Source organism: Oncorhynchus tshawytscha, linkage group LG12 (genome assembly GCF_018296145.1).
Source record: "Oncorhynchus tshawytscha isolate Ot180627B linkage group LG12, Otsh_v2.0, whole genome shotgun sequence".
NCBI classification, from domain to species: Eukaryota; Metazoa; Chordata; class Actinopteri; order Salmoniformes; family Salmonidae; genus Oncorhynchus; species Oncorhynchus tshawytscha.
In genome coordinates this window covers 39,489,794-39,516,703 of record NC_056440.1, presented here as the reverse complement: position 1 = coordinate 39,516,703, position 26,910 = coordinate 39,489,794, and the positions used below count along the sequence as shown (strand labels likewise).

Genomic DNA, 26,910 nt, shown 5'->3' with positions numbered 1-26,910 from the left:
AAAAAAATACATACCTTCACTTTTTTCACATTTTGTTACGTTACAGCCTTATTCTAAAATTGATTCAATCTTTTTTTTACTCATCAATCTACACACAATATCCCATAATGACAAAGCGAAACAGGTTTTTAGAAATGTTTGCACAATAAAAACAGAAATACTTTATTTACAGACCCTTTGCCATGAGTCTCGAAATTGAGCTCAGATGCATCCTGTTTCCATTGATCATCCTTGAGATGTTTCTACAACTTGATTGGAGTTCACCTGTGGTAAATACAATTGATTGGACATGATTTGGAAAGGCACACGCCTGTCTATATAAGGTTCCACAGTTGACAGCACATGTCAGAGAAAAAACCAAGCCATGAGGTTGAAGGAATCAGGCCTTTATGGAAGAGTGGCCAGACGGAAGCCACTCCTCAGTTAATGGCACATGACAGCCCACTTGGAGTTTGCCAAAAGGCACCTAAAGGACTCTCAGACCATGAGAAACAACATGCTCTGGTCTGACGAAACCATGATTGAACTCTTTGGCCTGAATGTTAAGTGTCACATCTGGAGGAAGCCAGGCACCGCTCATCACCTGGCCATATCATCCCTACGGTGAAGCATGGTGGTGGCAGCATCATACTGTGAGGATGTTTTTCAGCGGCAGGGACCGGGAGACTAGTCAGGATCGAGGGAAAGATTAACGGGGCAAAGTACAGACAGATCCTTGATGAAAACCTGCTTCAGAGCGCTCAGGACCTCAGACTGAGGCAAAGGTTCACCTTCCAACAGGACAATGACCCTAAGCACACAGCCAAGACAACGCAGGAGTGGCTTTGCGACAAGTCTCTGAATGTCCTTGAGTGGCCCAGCCAGAGCCCGGACTTGAACATCTCTGGAGAGACCTGAAAATATCTGTGCAGTGACGCTCCCCATCCAACCTGACAGAGTTTGAGAGGATCTGCAGAGAAGAATGGGAGAAACTCCCCAAATACAGGTGTTCCACGCTTGTAGCGTCATACCTAAGAAGACTCTAGGCTGTAATCGCTGCCAAAGGTGCTTCTACAAAGTACTGAGAAAAGGGTATGAAAACTTATGTAAATTTGATATTTCATTTTTTATTTGTGCTTTGTCATTATGAGGTATTGGTTGTAGATTGATGAGGGGGGGGGGAAACAATTTAATCCATTTTAGAATAAGGCTGTAACTTAACAAAATGTGGAAAAGATGAAGGGGTCTGAATACTTTCCGAATGCACTATATACACAAATATTTTAAGTGCCCGAGATTGCACAATGAAGTCAGGAACTTATTTCCATTGTGGTCCTTATTTCTTTTACATAAATACATATACAATTACACAGATACAGACACATTACAGAGATACATTACATAAATACATATATGATTACATAGATACAGACATATTACAGAGATAGAGACAACAAATGCTCAACCTCAAGATGAGTATGGGGGGGGTTGAGCAATTCTTACAAGCTTGTTTGGCTGGTAGCTTATTCATTAGATGTTTGGGGCTGCTGGTGAACCATGATGTGCAGGCCTAATCACAGTGACACTGGACCAGTGCACTTGCCAGAGTCTTTAGGGTGTCTATAGCTAGGTTTCCATCCAATTGGTGACAGATTTTCATGTGAATATTCTAAAATCTTCATAAAAACAATATGCCATTTCAGAGTTTCCTTTCCTGTTTTACTAGATATTTTAGACATTTTACGGACATCCATATACATTCAGATATTGTTGGATTATAGGAGTAAATCTGGTAGACCTGAAACAGTCTTCCTCACCTAAAGTTCAACTGTCGAACTCAGTTGGAGCGTCAGTGTGTACTGCCTTCATATCATAGGCGTACAGTAGCTAAATCTTAATAATAGCCATACCATACCAAACCTTCACAAACATTTCTAAACTTTATTAGGATAATATCAAAAGTAAGTCAAGCCATTGTTAATACAAGCAGAAGACAAAATCTCCCCTGTGCCTCCCCAAAAAACACACAACCCTGCCCAAAGCAACAAAAAAAAAATTGGACAACCCTCCCCTATTTGGATCACCTCTCCCCAACAGTACATTTCGATCTGTCCCTAACACAGTGGAAGACCCAGAGTTTTTCCTGGTCTGGTTACGGGCTCAGGAAAATCTCAGGGCTCTACTCATGTGTATGCGTAGCTCTGTAGTCAGTGTGTATGCGGAATACTGTATGTAGGTACAGCATACAGACGCATAACATGCCGTTTTTTGGGCCAAAACATGACAAAAATTTGAACTGAGTGGAAGAGGAAGTTAGCCAACCAGACCTCATATCTTAGCATATGGTCAGGCCAAATGGACCCATGTTGTTAGCCTGTGTCCTACTGTACCTCACTGGTGTATCAGTCTATACTTACTGTGTTGGTACTGTGTACAGGCAACTGGACACAGACATCAAGGAGGACTTCCTTCTAAGGATAGGAGGCATGTTTGGTCTGGAGAGAGCAGACGTCAACCAGCTCTACAACCTTCTGATGGAGTGTATGGACTACAGACAGTCTGTGAGTAATGTGACAGTGGGCCGGTTGCCTACTCATGGACTAAAATGCACTTTCAATTGAGATTCTCCTTTAAAGAATGATTTAGGCTTAACCTGGGTCTAGGAAACCATCCCATCCATGTTCAGTTCATGATTATTTTCTACTTTTCAACAGGCTCCCAGGCTTAGTATAATGTTTACTTAAAGGGTGGAAATCCAATGACTGTCGTTCACTGCATAGAACTATTTATATATTTATAAAACACAGATCACAATCTTCGACTCGGAATCCGAAGATCAACAGGAGGCAGACTGCGCCATTTTGATGGCCACACTGAAAGGTACCCCTCCTCCTGCCCTTAATGCTTGTGTCTTTCACTGGAATGTGTGATGTCAATCAGTAGATACTCAAATGAGACTTGACCTAGTCATGTCGTGCCTATGTCTGCGGTGGTCATGACATTTTGTCAGCTGGTGATTGTCAAACAAATAACTGCCGGTTCGCTAATTGACCGTTAATTAACATAAACACATTTAGCGTCTCCTGGCTTCCATGCTTAGCCTACAAGCCACCGATGCAGACCTTCGGAACATCTACATTTCAAAAAGTCAAATAAATCAATTTAATATAGCCTACACCATCACAATAAATCCATGATGTATTTTTAGAGAGGTCTAAAGAAACATGATATGAAGATAATTTAGTCTATTTCAGAAGAACAGAATAGCATACTCTGAGTTGTCCTTATGTTAGGCCCTGATCTGGCTATGCCATATGGCTGTGGGCTACACTAGTTAATTTAGCAGACAAGATATGCTTAGAAATCTGTGGCATTATTTTATATTATTATATAGTATGAAGAATACAATTGAACATAGCTGAATAAAATTGAAAGGATATTTTCTCCAAACGATTTGAGGGAGTGCGCACATGCCGCTAGTCTATGTTGAGCGGCTAACAAAGAAACAGGTTCTCCGATTTGCTTAATTTAGAGTTATTTATGCAACTTTAGTTGTGATACAAATGTTGGGCTAGATGTTTTGATATTTAATACATTCTAAGGCTGCATGATGCGACTCTAATAATGATTTGAAAAAAGTTGCATGAAAGGCATGAGATCTGCTTTGTTGCTTGCGCAGGCTGCACACACTTCATCAGTCTCTCCTTCACAATTTGACAAGCACTTGACAATGCCTCGAATTTCCCAGCAGCATCTCATTCGTGTTGCTGTAATACCCACAAAAAATAAATAAAAACATGCCTTTTGCGGCCAGTAGCCGTTGTGCCCTTGTGCTGAATATAATAATTTGAATTCCTTTCTCCCGGCTGCGTGCCCCAAAGCACCTCTCACTCACATGGCTCTCTCAGATATCTCAAGTCTTATTAGCCAATACCCTTCACAGGGTCCTTCTCGCAGGCATCCCAGGTCCTTCTCACAGGCTACAAGTGAAGACAGACAAATTGGGGATGCAACTGCGAGCGTCCTTATCGAATTTCGAGGTGCATATTGAAGGTGTTGGAGGAACTATCCATATTTACTTTTTGTCAGCCAACAAGATGAGTAGGCCTAACTAACAGCAAAAGCACTGACCTATGTCAATCTACTATCCTCAATAGTACAAAAGCTGACCTATTCTACTGGTCAACATGTCCTTCTGTGCGAGAAATAAATATTCCAAACATAGTCTGGGACAGTTGTGGGATCCGATAGATCTCAAATGAATACAACCACTAGCATCAACAAACATTTTCAAATCAAATCAAATTTTATTGGTCACACACACATGGTTAGCAGATGATATTGTGAGTGTAGTATAATGCTTGTTCTTCTAGTTCCGACAGTGCAGCAATATTTAACAATTCCACAACAAATACCTAATACACACAAATCTAAATAAAGGAATGGTATAAGAATATGTAAATATATGGATGAGCAATGTCAGAGCGGCATAGGCTAAGATAGATAGTATAGAATACAGTATATATATATACATATACATATATATACATATACACAGTGGGGAGAACAAGTATTTGATACACTGCCGATTGTGCAGGTGTTCCTACTTACAAAGCATGTAGAGGTCTGTCATTTTGATCATAGGTACACTTCAACTGTGAGAGACGGAATCTAAAACAAAAATCCAGAAAATCACATTGTATGATTTTTAAGTAATTTATTTGCATTTTATTGCATGACATAAGTATTTGATACATCAGAAAAGCAGAACTTAATATTTGGTACAGAAACCTTTGTTTGCAATTACAGAGATCATACGTTTCCTGTAGTTCTTGACAAGGTTTGCACACACTGCAGCAGGGATTTTGGCCCACTCCTCCATACAGACCTTCTCCAGATCCTTCAGGTTTCAGGGCTGTCGCTGGGCAATACGGACTTTCAGCTCCCTCCAAAGATTTTCTATTGGGTTCAGGTCTGGAGACTGGCTAGGCCACGCCAGGACCTTGAGATGCTTCTTACGGAGCCTTAGTTGCCCTGGCTGTGTGTTTCGGGTCGTTGTCATGCTGGAAGACCCAGCCACGACCCATCTTCAATGCTCTTACTGAGGGAAGGAGGTTGTTGGCCAAGATCTCGCGATACATGGCACCATCCATCCTCCCCTCAATATGGCGCAGTCGTCCTGTCCCCTTTGCAGAAAAGCATCCCCAAAGAATGATGTTTCCACATCCATGCTTCACGGTTGGGATGGTGTTCTTGGGGTTGTACTCATCTTAATTCTTCCTCCAAACACGGTGAGTGGAGTTCAGACCAAAAAGCTCTATTTTTGTCTCATCAGACCACATGACCTTCTCCCATTCCTCCTCTGGATCATCCAGATGGTCATTGGCAAACTTCAGACGGGCCTGGTCATGCGCTGGCTTGAGCAGGGGGACCTTGCGTGCGCTGCAGGATTTTAATCCATGACGGCGCAGTGTGTTACTAATGGTTTTCTTGTATTAGGTATTTGTTGTGGAATTGAGACTGTGGTCCCAGCTCTCTTCAGGTCTTCAAGGGTGATTGACCGTCATCTTGAACTTCTTCCATTTTCTAATAATTGCACCAATAGTTGTTGCCTTCTCACCAAGCTGCTTGCCTATTGTCCTGTAGCCCATCCCAGCCTTGTGCAGGTCTACACTTTTAGCCCTGATGTCCTTACACAGCTCTCTGGTCTTGGCCATTGTGGAGAAGTTGGAGTCTGTTTGATTGAGTGTGTGGACAGGTGTCTTTTATACAGGTAACGAGTTCAAACAGGTGCAGTTAATACAGGTAATGAGTGGAGAACAGGAGGGCTTCTTAAAGAAAAACTAACAGGTCTGTGAGAGCCGGAATTCTTACTGGTTGGTAGGTGATCAAATACTTATGTCATGCAATAAAATGCAAATTAATTACATAAAAATCATACAATGTCATTTTCTGGATTTTTGTTTTAGATTCCGTCTCTCACAGTTGAAGTGTACGTATGATAAAAATTACAGACCTCTACATGCTTTGTAAGTTGGAAAACCTGCAACATCGGCAGTGTATCAAATACTTGTTCTCCCCACTGTATATATGAGATGAGTAATGCAAGATAAGTAAAAATGATTAAAGTACCATTATTAAAGTGACAAGTGTTCCATTTATTAAAGTAGCTAATGATTTCAAGTCTGTATTCAGGCAGCAGCCTCTCTGTGCTAGTGATGGCTTGAGATAAAAAATAGTTTCTAAGTCTCTCGGTCCAAGCTTTGATGCACCAGTACTGACCTCGCCTTCTGGATGATAGCGGGGTTAACAGGCAGTTCCTCGGGTGGTTGCTGTCCTTGGTGATCTTTTTGACCTTCCTGTGACATCAGGTGCTGTAGGTGTCCTGGAGGGCAGGTAGTTTGCCCCCGGTGATGCATTATGCAGACCGCACCACCCTCTGGAGAGGCCTGCGGTTGTGAGTGGTGCAGTTGCCGTACCAGGCGGTGATACAGCCCGACAGAATGCTCTCAATTGTGCATCTGTAATGTTTGTGAGGGTTTTAGGTGACAATACACATTTCTTCAGCCTCCTGAGGTTAAAGAGTTGTTGTTGTGCCTTCTTTACCACACTGACTGTGTGGGGGGACTATTTCAGTATGTAAGTGATATGTACACAGAGGAACTTAAAACTTTCCACCTTCTCCACTGCTGTCCCATCGATGTGGATAGGGGGGTGCTCCCTCTGCTGTTTCCTGAAGTACACGATCGTCTCCTTTGTTTTGTTGACGTTGAGTGAGAGGTTATTTTCCTGACACCACACTCCGAGAGCCCTCACCTCCTCCCTGTAGACAGTCTCGTCATTGTTGGTAATCAAGCCTACTACTGTTGTCATCTGCAAACTTGATGATTGAGTTGGAGACGTGCATGGCCACGTAGTCATGGGTGAATAGGGAGTAGAGGAGGGGGCTGAGCATGCATCCTTGTGGGGCCCCAGTGTTGAGGATTAGCGAAGTGGAGATGTTGTTTCCAACCTTCACCACCTGGGGGCTGGGTTGAGACCCAGGGCCTCAAGCTTAATGATGAGCATGGAGAGTACTATGGTTTTGAATGCTGCGCTATAGTCAATGAACAGCATTCTTACATAGGTTTTCCTTTTGTCCAGATGGGATAGGGCAGTGTGCAGTGTGATGGCGATTGCATCATCTATGGATCTATTGGGGCGGTAAGCAAATTGAAGTAGGTCTAGGGAGACAGGTAAGGTGGAGGTGACATGATCCCTGATTAGTCTCTCAAAGCATTTGAAGTGAGTGCTATGGGGCGATAGTCATTTAGTTCAATTACCTTTGCCTTCTTCGGTACAGGAACAATGGAGGCCATCTTGAAGCATGTGGGGACAGCAGACTGGGATAGGGAGAGATTGAATATGTCCATAAACACACCAGCCAGCTGGTCTGCGCATGTTCTGAGGATGCGGCTAGGGATGCCGCCTGGGCTGGTAACCTTGCGAGGGTTAACACGTTTAAATGTCTTATGTCGGCCAAGGAGAAGGAGAGCACGCAGTCCGTGGTAGTGGGCCACGTCGGTGGCACTGTATTATCCTCAAAGCGGGCAAAGAAGATGTTTAGTTTGTCTGGAAGCAAGACGTCGGTGTGCGCGATGTGGCTGGTTTTCTTTTCGGAGTCCGTGATTGTATTTAGACCCTCCCACATACGTCTTGTGTTGAGCCGTTGATTTGTGACTCCACTTTGTCTCTATACTGCCATTTTACTTGTTTGATTGCCTTGCGGATGGAATGACTACTGTGTTTGTATTCTGCCACATTCCCAGTCACCTTGCCATGGTTAAATGCGGTGGTAGGCGGTTTCAGTTTTGAGCAAATGCTGCCATCTATCCACGGTTTCTGGTTAGGGTAGGTTGTAATAGTCACAGTGGGTACAACATCTCCTATACACTTCCTTATAAACTCACTCACCGAATCAACGTATACATCGATATGATTCTCTGAGGCTATCCAGAACATATCCCAGTCCGCTTGATCAAAACAATCTTGAAGCGTTAATTCCGATTGGTCAGACCAGTGTTGAATAGTCTTTAGCACGGGTTCTTCCTGTTTGAGTTTCTGCCTATAGAAAGGGAGGAGCAAAATGGAGTCGTGGTCACATATGCCGAAAGGAAGTCGAGGGAGGGCCTTGTATGCATCGCGTAAGTTAGAGTAACAATGGTCCAGTGTTTTTCCAGTGCGAGACCTACAGTCGATATGCTGAAAGAATTTAGGTAGCCTTTTTCTCAAATTTGCCTTGTTAAAACCCCCAGCTACAATATATGCAGCCTCAGGATATATGGTTTCCAGTTTGCATAAAGTCCAGTGAAGTTCCTTGAGGGCCGTCATGGTATCGGTTTGAGGGGGCATATACACAGGACTGCCGAGTGCTGAAGCGTGTAAAAATCGTCTGTTCTCGGTTGCAACACTCACTACCGAGTTCCAAACTGCCTCTGGAAGCAAAGTCAGCACAATAAGTGTTCGTCAGGAGCTTCATGAAATGGGTTTCCACAAGTCTAAGATCACCATGCGCAATGCCAAGCGTCAGCTGGAGTGGAGTAAAGCTCACCGCCATTTGACTCTGGAACAGTGGAAACACTTTTTCTGAAGTGACGAATCACGCTTCACCATTTGGTAGTCCAACATACTAACCTGGGTTTGGCGTAGACCACGAGAATGCTACCTGCCCCAATGCATAGTCCCAACTGTACATTTTGGTGGAGGAGGAATAATGGTCTGGGGCTGTTTTTCACGGTTCGGGCTAGGCCCCTTAGTTCCATTGAAAGGAAATCTTAACACTACAGCATACAATGACATTCTAGATGATTCTGTGCTTCCAACTTTGTGGCAACAGTTTGGGGAAGGCCCTTTCCCGTGCACAAAGTGAGGTTCATACAGAAATGGTTTGTCAAAATTGGTGTGGAACAACTCTGACTTGCTAAGAGCCCTGACCTCAACCCCATCGAACACCATTGGGATGAATTGGAACGCCGACTGCGAGCCAGGTCTAATCGCCCAACATCAGTGCCCGACCTCACTAATGCTCTTGTGGCTGAATGGAAGCAAGTCCCTTTCAAAGATAATTAGTAAAAATCCAAATAACTTTACAGATATTCGTTGTAAAGGGTTTAAACACTGTTTCCCATGCTTGTCCAATAAACAATTAATCAACATGCACCTGTGGAACGGTCGTTAAGACACTAACAGTTTACAGACGGCAATTAAGGTCACAGTTATGCAAACTTAGGATACTAAGGCCATTCTACTGACTCTGAAAAACACCAAAGAAAGATGCCCAGGGTCCCTGCTCATCTGCGTGAACGTGCCTTAGGCATGCTGCAAGGAGGCATGAGGACTGCAGATGTGGCCAGGGCAATAAATTGTAATGTCCATACTGTGAGACGCCTAAGACAGCGCTACAGGGAGACAGGACGGACAGCTGATCGTCCTCGCAGTGGCAGACCACGTGTAAGAACACCTGCACAGGATCTGTACATCCGAACATCACACCTGCGGGACAGGTACAGGATGGCAACAACAGCTGCCTGAGTTATACCAGGAAAGCACAATCCTTCCATCAGTGCTCATTATGTCCGCAATTAGCTGAGAGAGGCTGGATTGAGGGCTTGTAGGCCTGTTGTAAGGTGGGTCCTCACCAGACATTACTGGCAACAACGTCACCTATGGGCACAAACCCACCATTGCTGGACCAGACAGGACTGGCAAAAAGTGCTCGTCACTGACATGTCATGGATTTGTCTTACCAGGTGTCACGAACCGGCTCGAAGTTCGTAACTAGAAGGGAGACAAAGCGGAGATATGGAATAACAAAATATATTTATTAATAGAAGTAAACTAAATACAATTAACAATGATGTATGTAGTCAGTAATCAGTAGTGTAAGTGAGTGTTTGCATACATAAATGTGATAATGAGGGGTGTTGAAAGGTGCCAAGGTGGAGTGGCAATTAGGTAGTTTTGGTCAATGCCCTGGCGCAACCGTATATGGACTTTGAAACTTGGCTTGAAAATGAGAACCAACAATTGGCAGCAGAGCAAGAACCTGGTCACCTGGACTAAAGTGACGAGGCTCAGTTCGCCGATCAAATATGCCCTTCATCCTCTCCTGTGAATATGATAGCTTCTCTTTAGCCATTTCACCAGCGGCGTACAGGCGTACAGGCAAAATCACACACATAAGATACCAGGGACTGAGGGGTCTCGGGAGACTTCCAGTCATCCTGGAGAACAGATAGAAGTCCACGCACCCTATGTCTAAAGGTCATTTGGACTGAAACCCATACTTTCCTGTGAAACCTCCCTAGCGGCTAACAGTAACCAAGGCAACCCCTCCTCCCAATCCATCTCAGTACCATAAGCTGATGGAAACGTTCCAGCGCTCCTTGACTGCGCGTGATAGGCACTAGACAAATTGTGTTTAATATGGAGCTGTTGGAGAACCTGACCAAACAGATTAAAGGTGAAATTAGATCATTGATCACCCTGAATTACCTTAGGGATTCCAAACAGTGAAATAAACTGAGTCAAAGCTTTTAGCACAGACTTAGTCGTGATAGAACGGAGAGGATAGGCAGCAGGAAACCTAGTGGTTAGACACATCACAGTGAAAAGGTAGCTACTACCCCTTTTAGAACGAGGCAGTGGACCAACACAGTCAACAATCAGATACTCAAAAGGTTGGCTGAGTACAGGAATAGGAAACAGTGGTGCCGGCTTAATAGCTTGATTAGGTTTACCAGTTAATTGACAGGTGTGACAAGTTTTGATGAACTCAGAAACATCTCTCTAACTGTTAAAGGAATTTTATTCCTATACCAATTCAATTAAAACACTCTGCCCATTTCTAAGAATTTGTAAGATACTTATTTGCATAAAATGGACAGAGACCAGTCTCAAAATCAATCAATAGCGTTTATTCTCGAGAGTACTGATCACAATACAATGTACATTGGTTTATATCATATTTCGTCATAGCGTTTTGAATGCTGCTCCTCCTTCTCTCCGATACAATGGCAAAATTGTTCACCAGCCTTCCCACATTGTATGCCACCTGTTAATAAACAATCTACTACAAGCCCAAGGTCTCTCCCCTCCCTGGGTAGAGACAGGATGTCCTGTAAGGAACACAGCATTCCAGCCAGTCTGACGAAAGCTCCAGTCGTTTCTAACAAGGAACAGACAGTCCTTCTAATTCTGGACGAAAACTACACATTGCATTCAGTATTATGATTATAATAAGATTCATACATCCATAGAGTAGCATAGTAGTATTCTGTTTAGTTATAATTTAGTCATTATTCATAAAAAATCCCATAACATTAACCTAGGCCAAAAGAAATGTCTTAGAATGCGATTGTAGGTTTTCCTCACAACCATATGTCCAGCAACGTCGTTGTGGGATGTTGTCAGCACCAACTCACGAAGCTTAACAGGTACAACAACCTGACTAATCACCTCCCCCAAAAAACAACTACCATGAGACACCCACTTTCTCATCGGGACATCCGCTTGGATAAAATAGACATGGGCAACATCTCCTAACTGTTCCACAGGCACAATTTGGTCACACAACTCTTCTAATGTGGGGTCAGCCTGTTGCTCCTTGATTAGATCGGAGAGGGGTACAGATAACGGGATAACAGGGAAAGCAGTAACAGACTTCTTTGTGGTATTCTCGTTAGCCGGAGCAGCGACCAGGTCGCCACGGCTCATAGAACGTGTCACTGCACACGCAGTGAACGCCTCTGGGAAACTCTGCGCACTCTCATTGGGTATCCCTACAAATGACGGCTTAGTGGAAACCACTAGAGATGGAAACACGACTGGCCATACACGCTCACCAGCCAAGTTATTCCCAAGGATAACGTCGATACCCTCAATAGGCAATGAAGGACGCACCCCCACAACAACCTCTCCTTTCACCAGTTCACAATCCAACATCAGTTTATGCAATGGAACTGATAGTGTTCAAACCTATTCTCCTAATTAGAACACTGTTTCCTGAATCAGTCTCAGCAGAGAAGGGTAACACAGACTCCAACACAAACGACTCAGAGGCACCTGTGTCTCTTAGGATCTTCACTGGCACAAGGTCGTGACTTCCTAACATAGACACAACACCCTCTGTAATGAAAGGTAAATAGTCTGGGTCAATATGGACTTTCACATGCCCCTGAGCATGAGACAGTGTGTCAGGAGTGAACTGATGTGGGACAGGTGCTGCTAACGCCGCAGGCTTAGATTTAACGTAAGCACACGTACTGAATTTACCCCAAGCCCTGAGAACCGGACCTTCGTTTTTCCAATGACCTGAACCTTGACAGTAGTGACACTCTTGACCAAAGTCAGCTTTACCACGGGAGTCAGGCTCAACCCTAGTTGAATGAAACTCTGCCTGTGAACCAGAGTATCTCCGTGAGCGAGGCCGAAATCTCTCCGAAAGACGGGGCTCTGCAAAGACACTTTTGTGAGTCAAAACATTCTCGTCAGCCAAAACCGCAGCTTCAGACAGTCTTTACTTTTCGTTCGTTAATGTACGCGGCTATACGATCAGGGATTGTGTCCTTAAATTGCTCTAGCATAATCAGATCACACAGCCCTTGGAAAGTCATAACTGCAGAGGCGGAACACCATCGATTAAACTGTGAAGATAACTCTTGCGTAAACTCAATATGAGTCTGTTTATTATCCCTTTTTAAAGTTCTAAATCGTTGGCGGTAAGCCTCAGGAACCAATTCGTATATCTGTAACACAGCCATTTTAACCTCATCATAACTGACACTAAGAGCTGAATATGCTTCCTGCGCTTTACCAGTCAACACGCACTGCAACATTAAAGTGCGGTCAGAATCAGGCCAACTCCTAGCGTCATCAACACGCTCTCAAACAACAAAAATAATGTCTCAGGGTCCTTCTCATTACATTTTGGCAACAACCGTAAGTTCCCAACAATATCAAATGTGTCCGGGGCACGACCGAAAGAGGAGCGACCCCTTCGGTAAATCTGTGTCACCTTCCCAGAGCAAACTCTCCCCTGAGAGCTTTCTTTCCCTAACCAACTCTAGCCACTCTTGATTTTAGCACGCTTCAAATCCTGTTTAAATTCCAATTCCTATTCATCCTTTAAGTAAAGGATGAATTTGTCTACGTAAGACGCTATAGTCTACGTAATTTGTCTACGTAAGACGCTATAGTCTACTTAATTTGTCTACATAAGACGCTATAGTCACAAGTAAATACAAAAAAAAGAATCTTGCTCTTCTCCTCTGCTGAGCACACCAGACCGGACCACAAGAGAAATGACAATCACACTGGGCACCACAGAAGAGAGATGAGATTTATATGGAGCTTCCCCAAAACCTACAATAACTCAACCCTAGTCTTCGTGCTGATTTTCGGTGGGTAATTACCCAATGTAGCCAGCTGGCAAGGGGGGAAAAAAACACCCAGCGCACTGGCAGATTCCCCCAAGCCAAGGATGTGCCCCAGAGACAACTGCTCAGTCCACAGACACCACATAAAAATAACAAAATAATCATGCCCAACATATTCCAAAGTGAAACACATCGCTAAGCCTAACAGGGGAAGAAGAAAGGCTATAGCTCCGGGTAGTAAGTGTCACTACCCTACCCAAATCTCCCACTGAGGAACACAGCCGATTGTATTCACCTCCTCATACCTATGTCCAAACAGTGAGTAGAGCAAGAGTTTCCAGCCTGGGTAGTGGCCTGGAAACTAACCAGTGTACTCTCTCCAACGCAGCACACAACCAACTATCCACTACAGTGGCAAGTGTACCAAACAAACAAAGGCAACCAATACTGGTTACCAAACATTACAACTCAAACAAGGGGTAACAAAAGATGCAAACAAAGCACCTACAGAATTCTCAAACATTAACTCCACGTTTTCTCCCAAACACAACACACATACTAGTAAGCCCAACGACACTAGTATTAGTCCTTCATAACGCAACAAAGTGCTGTACGCCAAAATGTCTAGGAACCAACATTATGATCCTGGACGAGCCCCCACTTGTCACGAACCAGCTAGTCAGTAATCAGTAGTGTGAGTGTTTGCGTGCATAAATGTGATAAGTAGGGGTGTTGAATGGTGCCAAAGCAAACAAACAAAATGGCCACAAAAATGCCACAACCAAACTCTATCAGTGTGTCTGCATGGAGAGAGTCTCCTCAATGAATGAGGAAGAGGTGTATTTATCCCGGGACACGCCTGGGCCCAGGTGTGTCCCATCTCGCTGACGACCCTCCCGGCTCCGCCCGCCGACATCCTAATAAGGATAACGAGCAGAGAAAGAATACGGCAGACAGAGTGGGAGGGTCGTCACACCAGGCGTGATGGTCGGATTTACGTTTATTGTCGAAGGAATGAGCATTACACCGATGCCTGTACTCTGGAGCAGGATCGATTTGGAGGTGGAGGGTCCGTCATGGTCTGGGGTGATGTGTCATAGCATCATCGGACTGAGCTTGTTGTCATTGTAGGCAATCTCAACACTGTGTGTTACAGGGACGACATCCCTCATGTGGTACCCTTCCTGCAGGCTCATCCTGACATGAGCCTGCAGCATGACAATGCCACCAGCCATACTGCTCATTCTGTGCGTGATTTCCTGCAAGACAGGAATGTCAGTGTTCTGCCATGGCCAGCGAAGAGCCAGGATCTCAATCCCATTGAGCACGTCTGGGACCTGTTGGATCGGAGGGTGGGGGATAGGGCCATTCCCCCCAGGAACTTGCAGGTGCCTTTGTGGAAGAGTGGGGTAACATCTCAAAGCAAAAACTGGCAATTCTAGTGCAGTCCATGAGGAGGAGATGCACTGCAGTACTTAATGCAGCTGGTGGCCACACCAGATACTGACTGTTACTTCTGATTTTAACCCCCACTTTGTTCAGGGACACATTATTCCATTTCTGTTAGTCACATGTCTGTGGAACTTGTTCAGTTTATGTCTCAGTTGTTGAATCTTGTTATGTTCATACAAATATTTACACATGTTAAGTTTGCTGACAATAAACGTAGTGAGAGGACATTTCTTTTTTTGCTGAGTTTATACTAAATAATATATCTGTGAAATTTGTTTTGATTTCGAATTGACCATTATCATGCACCTGTTTCGAAACAGGGGCAGGGGAAAAAATACATATAATTTATGCTCTTAAATAGGGAATGGATGACACTTTTCCCATGGTTCGTTTTCATGCCAGCCAGGTAGGCTGTAAACCTGTTGTAAAGAGAAACAATGTGCTTAATATTAGGAAAGTTGAGAAATAAATATAGTTGGCCTAGCCTATAGAAAGCTGAGGAGATCCTCCTCATTTTAATAGAGGCCATCAAAACATTGTTTTCTCACGGAATTGCATTGACTATTGGAAAGGTCAGAGTGATTAGAGGGACAAAAGAGTGCTGAGTACCAGGCAGTTAGCAAGTTACTAATGACCACCAGCAGCATCAGAGCTTGGAGGAGACTGTGACTTAACAGTCGCATGGAATCACTGCCGGTGAGCGGTAATACGGTCACCATAACAGCCTTAGTCGTGCCTGTTCTATGTGTTCTCAGGGCTGAATCCTAACTTGAAATATGAGTTCACACCAATGTCCAATAAATCTACACGTGATCTTAAAAATTTTGAGTTAGGCGGGGCGGATGTTGCGTTAGGATCGGCCCACAGTCGTTAACAGATTTTGTGACAATTGACAGGTACCAAGTCATCTCCAGCGGAGCAGCTCGGTACAGCTCTGGCTTGGGACAGAGCAGACGTGGCTAACAAACACATCCAAGTGTACGGCCAGTACTGGCAGGTAACACAGACAAGGAGGCAGCCAGGGCAAGGCTGCCCAGTGTCATTGATTTTATGTTGATTCTTTTTAGATTTTTTTTTGTATTCAGAAAGTAAAATGGAACTGCTGTGTTTGATGGTATGACAGTCATGCTTGATGGTGGTGGTTGTTGTCTGTCAGGTTGGCTCGTTGGAGCAGGCCATGCTGGATGCTCTCATCATGGACCGGGTTGGCTTTGTCAAACTGTTGATCGACAACGGCATGTCCATGAACCGCTTCCTGACCGTTTCACGTCTGGAAGAGCTCTATAACACGGTAATGACTTAATCACTTTCTCTCTTATCACCTTTTCAGCTCTGTATTTACGAGTTACAATATATTGTATGCTGTACATAAAGAAGCAATTCTGTGTTTTCATATTGACACTACATTGGCTATTAGCTTACTCATATACCATAATTGCCATAGCAGTGGTTTCTTTTGTAATCACAGTAATACAGTGTAAGTATCTCTTTGGTTGTTTGGTTTTCCCACTGTTTGAAAATGTTTTGTAGATCACATAGCTCTTTGTCATGAGTCCAGCTGTGGATGATATTTCCAGTCATAAACAATATTCAATAATTCATAACTTTCTAAATGATGTAGCTCCATAAGGAGACAAGTAACACCATATATGATCATGTAAAATTGTGGAAGTTTGTTTTCTGAAAGTTAAAATGGTCTGGTCTACCACTTCATTCCATAGGAACAAATGTATTATAATCCAGAAAACTAGCCATTTAAGTATTATTCTGGTTGGCCTTTGGTTGTTTCTGAGTTGATTGTGGATAATGAAGACATGACATGTCATCATTTTTTATAGCAACAGGGACCAACAGACAATTTCCTCCATCACCTTGTGGAAGATGTGAAACAGGTGAATACGGTTGAACATGCAACATTGGGGAAAATGTAAGGTTTTCCTATGTGTGTTTCTATAGTATTTGTGTGTGGAAATATTTATGTGTGTGTGCACGTGTGTTTTTGTGTGTGTGTGTGTGTGCATTTGTGTGTAGAACCATATACCCAAAGGATACAGAGTCTCCCTCATAGACGTGGGGCAGGTGATTGAGTATCTGATAGGAGGAGCCTATCGGAGCACATACACACGGAAACACTTCCGGGCCTACTATAACCACTTACATGCCCACTGCATGGTAAGTGACCATGGTCGCATTTCAGGTCGACTATTTTGCAGTTGCCTGCCAGATGTCACAGCGTCTGGATAGGAGTTTAACCTAGTCCTATAAACTGACCGCATCATACGATATAGGTTGTGTTCCTCTGCTCAGACGTTGCATGCATCAACCAATGTTTGCGTGTCAAGTCATCGACTGTGCCGTCGGGCACCGTATTGCTATAACGTACACTGACTATTCAAAACATTAGGAACCTTCCTAATATTGAGTTGCACCCCTCCCTTTTGCCCGCAGAACAGCCTCAATTTGTCTGGGCATACCGAAAGTGTTCCCCAAGGGATTCTGGCCCATGTTGACTCCAATGCTTCCCACAGTTGTGTGAAGTTGGATGGATGTTTTTTTGGGTGGTGGACCATTCTTGATACACACAGGAAACTGTTGAGTGTGACAAACCCAGCAGCGTTGCAGTTCATGACACAAACCGGTGCACCTGGGCCTGGCACCTATTACCATATCCCGTTCAAAGGCACTTTTGTCTTGCCCATTCACCCTCTGAATGGCACAGATACAAAATCCATGTCTCAATTGTCTCAAGGCTTAAAAAAATCGTTATTTATCCTGTCTCCTCCCCTTCATCTACACTGATTGAAGTGGAGTTAACAAGTGACATCAATAAGGAATCATAGCTTTCACCTGGTCAGTCTATGTCATGGAAAGAACAGGTGTTGTATACTCAGTGTGTGATGTGGTTAGCTGATTGGCCTTGTTAGGTTCTAAATGAACTGAGTAGAAACTCACCCACGATTGTTAAAGCTCAAACCAAGTTTATTCCCCCAAAGGGTCAGACAGCTGAACAGACCAAGATATGTTCACACAAGCCCTGGTATTTAACCCTTCCTCCTATGTTGAGTCTCCTCCTTACATCTCTGAACAGCCAATACACCGCTGTGCTGGACATAACTTTAGTGATATCTGTTCTTCCTCACTTCATCTGACCTATGTCCAAATTCCCCACTTCTCCTCAACTCACGGCTGTCATAACTTGTACCAGACTGTGGCCATTCTCCTTCCATAGGATCCCTGATGTCTAGCAATAGAATATTCTGACAGAATGTACACGTTCTACATTCCCCTCTCTCCCTCAGTGACATGAATAAGGATATTTAAAGTTTTTCATCAGCCTACATATAATACCTATCCAGGTGTTGTAAGATCTGGCATGCGTCAGCAACGTCTTGGCAGAGGAACACAACCATAGTAATGTGTAGCCCCACTACTCAGTCGATAGCATGGCACACAGCCATTGGATGTTGCATGCAGTGTGACTACAATGTAGTTGGTCTATAACACAGCCCATGTTAAATGTCTGTATACAGTACACGCAGGGCAAGATATTACCCTTGGCCGTCAAGCGGTTGTAAAAATGGACACCAATAATATAGCCTTATTCATTTTTGTTTGTTATGTTTTATTTTGAAATGTAACCTGGTGTACATTTCACTTTGCACTGATTTGAGTGGCCATCATTTCCAGGACACTGGACTGGACAGGATAGTTCAGGACCCCGGTCCAAACGGGGAAGCCTGCACCCTTCACCCACCCCAAAGCCCTAACAACAGTCCGTCATGCAAACCTGTCTTCCACACTGCTCAGCCCTACAAACGCAAGGTCTGTGAGAGATCTGGGACAAGAACAAACCGATCTGGGACTACGCTAACTTTTCACCTACAAATGCAGTATTTTAAAGACACTTTTCTCCACTCACACACTGAAACACACACACACACAGGCTATTGATTGCTAGTATATTCTGTGGCTACAAATACCCCATGTGCATTAGTATTCTCATTGGCTGGCTGCCTCTCCCCTCCCTCCTTTCTCTCCAGGAGAGATCCATGGTCCCCAGGGACCCGAAGGAAGCCCAGCAGCAGAGCTCCAAGCTGGGCGACTCTTCTCTGGTAGTGTTCAACTTCAACGACCTGTTTGTGTGGGCCGTGCTGCAGAGGCGCCAGCAGATGGCGCTGTTCCTGTGGCAGCATGGGGAGGAGGCCATGGTCCGGGCTACTGTGGCTTGTAAGCTGTACCGCGCCATGGCCCACGAGGCTAAGCAAAGCAACATGGATGACACCACAGTGGAGCAACTCAAAACCTACTCGCTGTCAGTCTTTCCTTGTACACATCTTGAAATGTTTATTTAGTAGTAGTGTGTCTCTGGGGTTTTGTGTATGTTGTTTCAGCAGAGTGGACTTTTGTGGTTGTGTGTGTATATTACTATGTTTATGAGTGTGTGATTTCCGGTCTGTGTTTATCAATGTTCGTGTGTGGTGGCATGGTTGGCCGCAGGGACTTTGGTCAACTGGCTGTAGACGTGCTGGACAATGCCTTCAGGCAGAACGAGCGCATGGCCATGAAGTTGCTGACCTCGGAGATGGAGGCCTGGAGCCACTTCACCTGCCTGCAGATGGCCGTGTCCTCCCGGCTCCGCCCCTTCGTCTCCCACTCCTGCACCCAGATGCTGCTCACCGACCTGTGGACCGGCCGCCTCAACATGAGGAAGAACTCCTGGTTCAAAGTGAGGGCCTCATTTGGTCTTCAACAAGGTCTGGAGGGCCACCCGGTATGGCCTTGCCCTCAAAAGCCACGGGCCGTACTTACTAAGACAACCACAGATCGCATTAAATCAGTTCATGGGCTGTATCTAGCCCAAGGGCCGACAGTTTGAGTGTTCTAGCACCTTGTCTCCTTTTAAGATCCTGGAAAGTAATGTAAAACCAGTGCACCTCAATGTTCTTCCCATGATAAGATTGAATGACTGCATAAATAAGCATTAGTTCAAGTGTGTTCTTATGTCCATTAGTATATTCATATGATTAGTCTTTTAATAAGTCTATTAGTCTATAAATATTATTAGTGTAGTAATATCAGTCGATGTTGTACTGTTCTAACAGTTACCCCTCAGATTAGATTTTTGTTTATGTGTCTCAATCTTGTGTGTGTCAGATCATCCTGAGCATCCTCATGCCCCCTGCCATCCTGCTACTAGACTTTAAGAGCCAGGCGGATATGTCCCATGTGCCCCAGTCCCAGGAGGCTTTGCAGTTTATTTGGGACACGGGGAGACCAGAGGCAGCCCAGGAGGAGGGGCATACAGTAACTAAGGTGCCAAAATGTACACCGTTCACCAGTCTCTCTGAATTTCAGTCCTTCAAATCCTCCTAGGTTGGTATTCTAATGTGAGATTGATGCTAATGTTGGAGTCGTTTTTATTAGACATCAAATGGTAGGAAATGGACTGAAACAGGGAGATTATTGATTTCCGTTGCAAAGCGTTTTCTGATGTGTGCCCTAATGAACGTGGCCATGATCTCGTGGTGCTCTGAAGGAGGGCCAGGATGTGGAGAAGGGGTCAGCATGCTGGGAGAGGACCTCCGACCCCGAAGCTGACACAGTCATACCCGTTACCACCCCGTGTCTCTTCTGGACCAGGAGGCTGTACGAGTTCTACAACACTCCGGTAGTCAAGTTCATGTTCCACACGGTGAGCTAGCAGCACCCCACTGCTGTTAATCATGGTCATATTTCCCATACAGTTTGCAATATGTCGAGGCGGGGAAAAAAGGAATCATTATACTCTTCTACGCCTCAGGAAATGCGTATTATACAAAGACCTTTTGTTGAAGATATTCCTCAGTCTGACACGAATGACAGTGATTAGACTCACTTAGATCCCTGTGTCTTGATGACGTTCTCACTCTGGTCCGTGAGCTGATGCTTTTTCACTGTGTGGTCTAGATGTCTTACCTGGCCTTTCTCATGCTGTTCTCCTACACTGTTCTGGTGAAGATGGAGGACCGGCCCAGCACTCAGGAGTGGCTGGTCATTGTCTATATTGTATCCACCGCGGTGGAGAAAATAAGAGAGGTGAGTGTGTAATACATTGAAGACTAAAACCTGCTCTGAGCAACAGCTGTCTCATCTCTGGCATGTTAGACTCAAAAGGTCTGACACAGTTTATCTGCTATACCTGATAGGGAATTTCACATCTCTCGATCCTTCTTTTCCTCTCTATTTCTCTTGCTCTCTACTTTCTCGTTCTCTTTTCACATGTTCTCCACCTCTTTTATCACTGTTCAACCTCACACCCAGTCTGAATACAACTTCACACATTTCCTTGATTTTTTACATGCAGTCTCATCTTTAACTTAGTAGGACATTGTAATTGCTCACCTTAAAAATGTACTTGTTTGTAATTCAAACTTGATGATTGAAGAGTACCAGCAGCATATATGATGATTGTATGTGAGTGGATGTGTGTAGAGTCAGTATAAATGTGTGTGTGTGAGCAAATGATGGAGTGAGTGTTTGTATGTGTGTTGGAGTGTCAGTGTGCGTAAGTGTGTAGGGCCCTGAGAGTGTGCATAGAGACAGTGCATATTGTTAGCTATTAAGCAGTCATTTTGGCATGGGGATAGAAGCTGTTCAGGAGCCTATTGGTGTCAGACAATGCACTGGTAACACTTGCCATGTGGAAGCAGAGAGAACAGTCTATGGCTTGGGTGGTTGGAGTCTTTAATGATTTTCCGGGCCTTCCTTTCAAACCGCCTGATATAGAGGTCCTGGATGGCAGGGAGCTCAGCCCCAGTACTGTCCGCACTACCCTCTGTAGTGTAAGATGATCAAGGGAAGTGCTATTGCTGTACCCTTATCCATCTCCTCCTCTGGTGATGTAGAAGTTAATCCAAGACCTGCAGTGCCTAGCCCCACTCCTATTCCCTAGGTGCACTCGTTTGTTGACTTCTAGAATTGTAAAAGCCTTGGTTTCATACATGTTAACATTAGAAGCCTCCCTAAGTTTTTTTTTCCCACTGCTTTAGCACAGTCTGCCAACCCGAATGTCTTAGCCATGTCTGAATCATGGCTTAGGAAGACCACCAAAAACCTTGAAATTTCCATCCCTAACTATAACATTTTCCGCCAAGATAGAACTGCCAAAGGGGGCAGAGTTGCAATCTACTGCAGAGATAGACAGAACTCTGCAGACTTACTATCCAGGTCTTTACCCAAACAATTCGAGCTTCTACTTTTAAAAATTCACCTTTCCAGAAACAAGTCTCTCACCGTTGCCGCTTGCTATGGACCACCCTCTGCCCCCAGCTGTGCCCTGGACAACACATGTGAATTGATTGCCCCCCATCTATCTTCAGAGCTCGTGCTGCTACGTGACCTAAACTGGGACATGCTTAACACCCCAGCCATCCTACAATCTAAGCTTGAAGCCCTCAATCTCACACAAATTATCAATGAACCTACTAGGTACAACCCCAAATCCGTAAACACGGACACCCTCGTAGATATCATCCTAACCAACTTGCCCTCCAAATACACTTCTGTTGTTTTCAACCAAGATCTCAGCCATCACTGCCTGCATCTGTAATTGGTCTGCGCTCAAACGACCACCCCTCATCAATGTAAAACGCTCCCTAAAACACTACAGCGAGCAGGCCTTTCTAATCGACCTGGCCGGGGTATCTTAGAATGATATTGACCTCATCCCATCAGTAGAGGATGCCTGGTTATTCTTTAAAAGTGCTTTCCCCACCATATTAAATAAGCATGTCCATTCACAAAATGTAGAACCAGGAACAGATATGGCCCTTGGTTCACTCTAGACCTGACTGCCCTTAACCAGCACAAAAAACATCCTGTGGTGTACTGCATTAGCATTGAATAGCCCCCATGATATGCAACTTTTCAGGGAAGTTAGGAACCAAATATACAGGCAGTTAGGAAAGTTAAGGCTAGCGTTTTCTAACAGAAATTTGCATCCTCTAGCACAAACTCAAAAAAGTTATGGAACCCTAGGAAACACTTACCACCAATAAATCCACTATAATTGAGAATTTCAATAAGCATTTTTCCACCATGCTTTCCACCTGGCTACTCCGGTCAACTGCCCGGCACCCCCCACAGCAACTCGCCCAAGCCTCCCCTATTTCTCCTTTACCAAAATCCAGATAGCTGATGTTCTAAAAGAGCTGCAAAATCTGGACCCCTACAAATCAGCCGGGCTAGACAATCTGGACCCTCTCTTTCTAAAATTATCTGCTGAAATTGTTGCAACCCCTATTACTAGCCTGTTCAACCTCTCTTTCGTATCGTCTGAGATTCCCAACGATTGGAAAGTTGCCGCGATCATCCCCTCTTCAAAGGGGAGACACTCTAGACCCAAACTGCTACAGACCTATATCTATCCTACCCTGCCTTTCTAAGGTTTGCGAAAGCCAAGTTAACAAACAGATAACCGACCATTTCGAATCCCACCGTACCTTCTCCGCTATGCAATCTGGTTTCAGAGCTGGTCATGGGTGCACCTCAGCCACGCTCAAGGTCCTAAACGATATCATAACTGCCATCGATAAGAGACATTACTGTGCAGCCGTATTCATCGACCTGGCCAAGGCTTTCGACTCTGTCAATCACCACATTCTTATCGGCAGACTCAACAGTCTTGGTTTCTCAAATGATTGCCTCGCCTAGTTCACCAATTACTTCTCTGATAGAGTTCAGTGTGTCAAATCAGAGGGCCTGTTGTCCGGACCTCTGGCAGTCTCTATAGGGTTGCCACAGGGTTTAATTCTCGGGCCGACTCTCTTCTCTGTATACATCAATGATGTCGCTCTTGCTGCTGGTGATTCTCTGATCCACCTCTACGCAGACGACACCATTCTGTATACTTCTGGCCCTTCTTTGGACACTGTGTTAACTAACCTCTAGACGAGCTTCAATGCCATACAACTCTCATTCCATTGCCTCCAACTGCTCTTAAATGCAAGTAAAACTAAATGCATGCTTTTCAACCGATCGCTGCCCGCACCTGCCCGCCCGTTCAGCATCACTACTCTGGACGGTTCTATCTTAGAATACGTGGACAACTACAAATACCTAGGTGCCTAGTTAGACTGTAAACTCTCCTTCCAGACTCACATTAACCATCTATTTAGCAACAAAGCACCCTTCACTCATGCTGCTAAATATACCCTCGTAAAACTGACCATCCTACCGATCCTCGACTTCGGTGATGTCATTTACAAAATAGCCTCCAACACTCTACTCAACAAATTGGATTCAGTCTATCACAGTGCCATCTGTTTTGTCACCAAAGCCCCATATACTACCCACCATTGCGACCTGTATGCTCTCGTTGGCTGGCCCTCGCTTCATACTCATCGCCAAACCCACTTGCTCCAGGTCATCTACAAGTCTCTGCTAGGTAAAGCCCCGCCTTATCTCAGCTCACTGGTCACCATAGCAGCACCCACCCGTAGCACTCGCTCCAGCAGGTATATCTCACTAGTCACCCCCAAAGCCAATTCATCTTTTGGCTGCCTTTCCTTCCAGTTCTCTGCTGCCAATGACTGGAACGGACTGCAAAAATCACTAAAGCTGGAGACTCATATCTTCCTCACTAGCTTTAAGCACCAACTGTCAGATCACTGCACCTGTACATAGCCCATCTGTAAATAGCCCATCCAACTACCTCATCCCCATACTGTATTTATTTATTTTGCTCCTTTGCACCCCAGTATATCTACTTGCACATTAATCTTCTGCACATCAATCACTCCAGTGTTTAATTGGTATATTGTAATTACTTCACCACCATGGCCTATTTATTGCCTTACCTCCCTTATCTTACCTCTTTTGCACACACTGTATATCAACTTTTTCTACTGTATTATTGACTGTATGTTTGTTTATTCCATGTGTAACTCTGTGTTGTTGTATGTGTCAAACTGCTTTGCTTTATTCTTGGCCAGGTCGTAGTTGTAAATGAGAACTTGTTCTAAACTAGCCTACCTGGTTAAATAAATGTGAAATAAAAAAATAGAAATTGCCATAGTAGGCAGTGGGGGATTTGAGGGCCAATGATGTAGTCCACCATCAGCTCCTTGGACTTACTAAAGTTGAGGGAGATTGTTTTCCCGGGCCCCACCCTGCAAGGTCACTTACCTCCTCCTCCCTGTAGGCCATCTCATTGTCGCCGGTGATCAGGCCTACCACCGTCGTGTTGTCAGGAAACTTGATGATGGTGTTGGATTCGTGCATGGCCACTCAGTCCTGGGTGAACATGAAGTACAGGAGGGGACAACGCACACACCCCTGTGGGGCCCCCGTGTTGAGGGTCAGCGTGGCAGATGTGATGTTGCCTACCCTCACTTACCTGAGGTCGGGCCATCGGGATGTCCAAGACCAAGTTGCAGAGGGAGGTGTTCAGTCCCAGAGTCCTAAGCTTGGTGACGAGCTTGGAGTGGACAATAGTGTGTGGACAAACACTGAACTGTAGTCAATGAACAGCATTCTCACATATGTATTCTTAGTATCTAGGTGGATGAGGGCAGTGTGGAGTGCAATTGAGATTGCGTCGTCTATGGATCTGTTGGAGCGGTATGCAAATTGGAGTGGGTCTAGGGTTTCTGGGAAGAGGGAGTTGCTGTGTGCCATAACCAGCCTCTCAAAGCACTTCATGATTGCAGACGTTGACTGTTACAGGGCGGTAGTCATAGTGACATGAAGCCTTAGAGTTCTTGGGAACATGAATAATGGTGGTCTTCTTAAAACATGTGGGGATTACAGACTGGGACAAGGAGAGGTTGAAAATTACTGTTAATATCCCTGCCAGTCTTTCTGTACATGCTCTGAGAGCGCGCCCTGGTAGCTGCTGTGTAGCTGCTGTGTAGCCTATCCTACTATGTTTATGTTATTTATTTATTTTCTGAACCACTCCAAAACTAAGTTCCCTTGCGGGGAAAATAAAGTTCTTATTTTTAGTCTTCAACTTTTACCATCAAGCACATGAGAATCCCAATGATAACCAATCACACTGCCTGTCATTAGTTATACAGTAGGCTTTATGACGTCACCATCGTGAGGCAAGAGGTTGCCAAGGGAGCCAACAAATCACTAGCCACATTGTGCTTCTCAAGTCACATCCTACATATGAGTAGGCAATCTCTGGAATAGGCTACTACTTTTGAGGAGAGTGTTTGTAGTGCGTAAATGAACTAAAGGAAATAGAGATTAGCCAAGAGGATACCTACTAATGGGGAGAGGAGCATTGCTAAATGGACCTTGCGTCGGGGGCAATAAGTGCCACCAGTTTTTTCAATCTATATTTACCTATATTTCAGTCATCATTCATTTCATCAAGACCGATACATCTATTGACATCATGTTTGTATGACTTAAAGAGATGCGCCGGAACTTTGGTGACTAACAAGTATTTTATAAACCTCCTGCTTTGGGCTGGATATGTTAATGTGTAGTTCATACATGCATAATCTATGAGCGGAATTAGTTTTACCTCAATTAGCCACAAAATCCCTAGTTTGAAAGTGACAGTTTACTGGTGGCTGTGCAGTGTCATTATCCCTACATTTTCCCCACACGTGGGTAAGCCCCCTAGCAATTAGAGTTCTCGCTAATGAGCTTCAGCCCCTTGCCATTTGAGTGACAGCTAGCAAGTGGCAAGAGAGAGAGAGAGAGCAATGACGTTGTGTACATATGTGATGTAGTATGCAATTTTCTGGGACCACTTTTGGCTCGAGCACTACTTTCACAACTGCTGGCTAAAAAGTATACACAACTACTGGAGAATCTCTTTAGACCCCCACAATAATAGACTGTTCCTCCTCTGCATTAGACTTTACATAGTGATTCTTTCTACCAGCTCTCACAGTTTCACATCAGAATGAGACGTTCATCCACGTTTCTCAAATGTCACATTTGAAGTTGTTCCAAACATCAAAGTGTTTAACCTTTCAGACAATTTTTTAAAAAGTGCTGCATCAGAAGAGTCTGTACCTTTTCAAAAAGTAGATTACAACAAATGTTGCTGATTGATGTGCTGTTG

The 26,910-nt window shown here is 44.4% G+C and overlaps 1 protein-coding gene across 1 annotated transcript in view; it reads left to right on the top strand.

Moving 5' to 3' along the window:
• Nucleotides 1-26,910, top strand: part of LOC112264136 (transient receptor potential cation channel subfamily M member 7-like) — a 65,385-nt gene that overhangs the window by 7,271 nt on the left and 31,204 nt on the right. Inside the window, exons 9-20 of the mRNA XM_042331100.1 lie at nucleotides 2,417-2,540; nucleotides 2,787-2,859; nucleotides 15,743-15,843; nucleotides 16,003-16,137; nucleotides 16,685-16,738; nucleotides 16,878-17,018; nucleotides 18,534-18,668; nucleotides 18,887-19,158; nucleotides 19,344-19,572; nucleotides 20,001-20,200; nucleotides 20,424-20,538; nucleotides 20,793-20,921. Of these exons, the coding sequence (XP_042187034.1) occupies nucleotides 2,417-2,540; nucleotides 2,787-2,859; nucleotides 15,743-15,843; nucleotides 16,003-16,137; nucleotides 16,685-16,738; nucleotides 16,878-17,018; nucleotides 18,534-18,668; nucleotides 18,887-19,158; nucleotides 19,344-19,572; nucleotides 20,001-20,200; nucleotides 20,424-20,538; nucleotides 20,793-20,921 (1,708 nt within the window). The remainder of the gene's footprint in view (nucleotides 1-2,416; nucleotides 2,541-2,786; nucleotides 2,860-15,742; nucleotides 15,844-16,002; nucleotides 16,138-16,684; nucleotides 16,739-16,877; nucleotides 17,019-18,533; nucleotides 18,669-18,886; nucleotides 19,159-19,343; nucleotides 19,573-20,000; nucleotides 20,201-20,423; nucleotides 20,539-20,792; nucleotides 20,922-26,910) is intronic.